Here is a 4,402-nt window from a genome sequence, read left to right as displayed (position 1 = left end):
GATTACACCAGTTTAAAAAAAAACACATTTGGGTCACGTCAAAGAAACCAGCACTAATATTAGAGGCTACTGCTTTCAGAAGAGCTGCCAAGCAGCGCCGCATAAAGCCATCCTAGCCAGGGGATAGTCTGTCACAAGGACTTGGAAAGCCAGGTTTTCCACGGGTGACATTTAACGCCACACGCGTTGTCAGGACGGAGGGGCTTCTCCGTGCGTAACGCAGATACAGCGCTGGATCCACACTCCTCAAACCATGAGTACTTGCAAGTGTTTAATTTGAAGGCGACATATGCACTCTTCTGCAGATATGTCTTTCTTAACCATACCAAGTCAAGAGGGCCTTTTCAAAACGATTAAAACCAGCAAGTCGGCCGGAGAGGCGGAGGGTCGCTCACGCACGGACGCCGCTGAGGAAAACGACGATGAGGAGGATGAGGATGAGGATGAGGATGACAGCGATGATGTCCATCTCATCCCCAGATGTTCCCCGGTGCCTAGGAAGCGGGGCGCGTCCATCTTTGACGAGACAGCCGAGTACATGCGAATCCACCAGGCGCTCTCTGTAGGAAAGCGGGTGTCGTTCGCCGACACAACAGGTGGAGACCTGGTGGATGTGCGCGAATTCGCAGCCTTCGACTCGGACGAGGAAGACACCGCAAAGTGGCAGGAGGAGGAGGCGAAATACCGCAAAGCAGAGCGGGAGCCGACCTATCTAGTGCACCCGGAGTTCCACGCTCCCAGCGTCGGAGTCCTGCTGCAGGCTGTGCGCTCCAACAAAGTGGAAGTTGAGCGGATATCCCCTTTGGAGGACGAGCCGCTCGCATTCAGTGGAGTAATTCGAGTCCTGAACATCTCCTTCCACAAAGCGGTATACATCAGATCAACCATGGACAGCTGGGGCACTTACTTTGATTACCCTGCAGAATATGTGTTTGGATCTAACGACGGCGAAACTGATCAGTTCTCCTTCAAGCTGTCTTTTGCACCACCATACACCACGCACGGCTCACGCATTGAGTTTGTCGTGCGCTATGAAACCTCGGTTGGTGATTACTGGGCCAATAACTTTTCCATGAATTACGCTGTGACGCTGCTTTTGTCCTATGACGTTGATCCAGCCCGGACCAGCACTGTTACGGCACAAAAAAGAAGCATCCTGAAGAGCCCGAAAGTCTACAGGTAGCTGTTTTGTGTGCCTGGAAGTTATCAGTTTTAAAGCTGCAGTGTGTGACTTCATAAAATATGTTTTTTTTTAGTGTATTGGTTAAAACTGTCACCATGTGGTGACTGTATGTTATGACAAAGATAGTCCATGAAAAGATAAATCTCCTCCACCTCCCTCCCTGAGCAACATTTGCCATCCGAAGAAATGCACCGCTCTCAACCAAAACCAACCAATCACAGCGAGGAGGAAGGTCTTAGCGCTGTCAATCAACCTCATATAGTGTTAATGGCGGAGAAACAACTTACCATTATAGAAAAACTGCTTAGCCTAAGCATTCACAACAGACTMTTTTAGCTGGTGTGTAGCAGAGAGCAAAGGTGGGAACAAGAGGGGAGRATGGGYATCACCACACCGAGGGTGATTGACAGCGCTAAGACCCTCCTAAAAGTTACATACTGCAGCTTAAATGTTGTGTTCCAGTAGTGGGAACTCAGAGCTGGGTTTGACGTCAGACACGAGGTAACAGCTTTGTAGTTAAGACATCAGAATGTCATTATGTTGACACCCATAAACATAAACAGAGCGAGAAACATTTTTCCACCACATCTTACTGCTATTGGTGCAACGAGCGGCCATATTGAAACGAGAAGTCCACCTCACAAGTTGTAACTGGGGATAGTCAGTGTTGCTCCCAGTTTCCCAGTTGATCTTTCTGACAGGGAAGTTGGACTTTCCCAGTTCCGGGTACAACTGGAACACAGTATTAGACCAGGGCTGAATGTTGTATGGGACCGTAAGTAGAGTTTGTTTCCTATTAAGAATATCACCTCTAACAGCATCCAACATTTGGTGGAATATGAGAGAGTAAAAACCACAAGTAAAAATCACTATGTTTCAAGTGAAGTGAAGAAATTTAAAGGGGACCTATGCTGCAAACTTCACATTTTGCATGCTTTTATTCTTCCATTTGCTTCTAAAAACAACCCAAGTGCTTACAAATATAATGTCTTTTTGTGTCTGGAAAACGAGCCGTTTCCAAAACATCTCAATTGTTGAATCACAACTGACAGGCACTGCATCGTTACCTAGCAACCCAAGCGGAGCTATAGTACGTTTGGTGCTGTACAATGGCTGCTAGAAAAGACAAGAATGGTAATGTTGACTTACCATTCAGAAACTACCTTCTATTCTAATTGGTTGTGCAGAAGGCTCTATTTCTGCTTTTCAAAGATCTATGATTGCATAGTTACATTTACATGCCAGTTTAAATGTTGAGTTGAGGAGGACGTGGCTAGAGGCATCTTATTTGGATTTAAAGTGACAAGACGCCGCAAAACAGCTGAAAATAGGCAGAACTGACCATTATCTGTAATGTAATGAACGTGTTGGATCTTCCCCAACCTGTCCAAGGAAACATTACAGGTCAGTATTAGCTCCTAGATAGAGTCATCCTTGCAAYACAGACACAGGGGCAGCAGCTACAGAGCAGTATCTCCTTACTAATACCCTTTGAGCCTTCCTGGCTAAAACAAGCATTCACCTCAGTGGTCGACGTTTTGCCACGGAGGAACCCAAATCCAAATTGTGACGTATATTCAGACAACATGAAAGGCATTTCTTTGAATTTCTTATTTCTGTTTCAGTTTTTTCCACTTGCCCAGGAAGAGATTTTTCAGAAAGCTCACACCCTGCGCTGAATGCCAGTGGCCCGCGTGGTGTGTGACGCGATGAAAATAGGAAAAGGGCAGGTGTCGTTTTCAGTCCTGGCGTTTCTCCTGGCACTAAAATTTAACTCTGACCTTTTCTATCACTCGTAAGGGAGCGGAGCGATTTCAAAGGAGCAGACTGGCCTCTGCCCCACATGTAATTAAGAGGCTGCAGTCTATCGAAGCCAAATAATCCTATTATTTATTGTAACATCAACATGATAGATGGTAGATCTTGCTCTGGTAAAGGTCCCTCATCGTGTTAGCGACACATAAAGCGGATCAAACAGTTCATAAACTGATAGCCATCATGTAGATTTTCACTTCTGCAGCTGCTTGGAGATAGTTTCTGATTGTTTATCCAATACAATACAGATTAAGATAAATGATGAATGCATAAAATATTCARGTAATCCTGAATTTGTCTGATTTTTATTTCTCTTGAGTAAAAGAATGAAACATTCAAACTTAGCTAACAGAGTTAGTTGTTAGASTTAGTAGTTATAAATCAGTTTCACACACACCTGCCCTCATGGCTTCACCAAGCTATTTTTTCCTTCAATGTCATGCTCAGGGTCAAGGGACTGACCAGACATTCGTCTTCACTCGGACAWACTCCTGAAATGCAACATTAAAATTTGTAACCAAACCTGTAAAACTCTAATTCAATTATTCTAAAAGTCAGAAATCTTCAGTAATAAGTTTGATTCTGTAATTAAATCMGTTTAAAAGTCTTGAAATTATCTATTGAATTGCAAAAATCACAGTTTCACATTYTGAGGTCTGCATAAATCTTGGTCATGTTTTTAATGGCTCATATTTTTCATAGAAGGCAGATCATGGAATAAAACACCAGAAGAAGCTCCTGCAGCTCTTGTCACCTGCTCGTCACACGTCTTCAGCTTTTGGCACGCTGAGCTTGGGCTCTTGGCCTCTTGTTTTGAAAACCCGCGGACAACATCCCTGTTTAAAAGTGTTTGTTTTTATTTAGCTCCRTCAGCTCTCCATACATTCAGTTCTGACATTTAACAACCAGCAGGTGTTTCTCAAAARCCCCSTTATAAATATTTAAAACCTTTTGTGTTCCACTAAACAGCACGTATTGTGAGACATATTAGCTAACATTCATGCTGGTTTTTTACCATGTGTGGSCTGGATTATRTCAGATTATATCTCAAATTTGTCTATTCTTCTGTAGAGAAATGCAGCTTTWTGACTCAAATAAATAATATCTATCATGAAGAGGTTGGTTAGAGGTTTCTAATCAGTCATATTTTAGGGTCAGTTGACCCAAACCTGATTCAGAACCTACATGCGTGAAAACTGGGGCATAAGGCAAGGTTTTCAGAATATAATAAATMATTTACATGAGATTTGGGCCTTTTATGACTATTTATTGCCATAACTCAATTSCTTTATCCCAAAGGAAAACTGAATGTTTTTAAAATATGTCATAATAATTGAAGATACCTAATTGCTAAAAAAAAAAAAGATCACACAATGGTTCAAGTCCGTGATTTGTTTGTAGGTA

General features: G+C 42.9%; 1 protein-coding gene across 3 annotated transcripts in view; it reads left to right on the top strand.

Moving 5' to 3' along the window:
* The first annotated feature begins 9 nt into the window (after positions 1-9).
* LOC103467701 (protein phosphatase 1 regulatory subunit 3A) overlaps positions 10-4,402 on the top strand; it is an 11,435-nt gene continuing 7,042 nt past the window's right edge. For 2 of the 3 annotated variants that reach the window (XM_008414331.2, XM_008414330.2), the window contains exon 1: positions 19-1,179. In XM_008414331.2, coding sequence (XP_008412553.1) covers positions 290-1,179 — 890 coding nt within the window. In that variant the 5' untranslated portion in view covers positions 19-289. Of the gene's footprint in view, positions 1,180-4,402 lie in introns of all 3 variants that reach the window. The other variant, XM_008414332.2, reaches the window with a different exon arrangement.

Source organism: Poecilia reticulata, linkage group LG7 (assembly GCF_000633615.1).
Source record: "Poecilia reticulata strain Guanapo linkage group LG7, Guppy_female_1.0+MT, whole genome shotgun sequence".
Taxonomy (NCBI): domain Eukaryota; kingdom Metazoa; phylum Chordata; class Actinopteri; order Cyprinodontiformes; family Poeciliidae; genus Poecilia; species Poecilia reticulata.
Note: the sequence above shows the minus strand (reverse complement) of the source record. Positions and strands in the feature narration are given on the sequence as shown.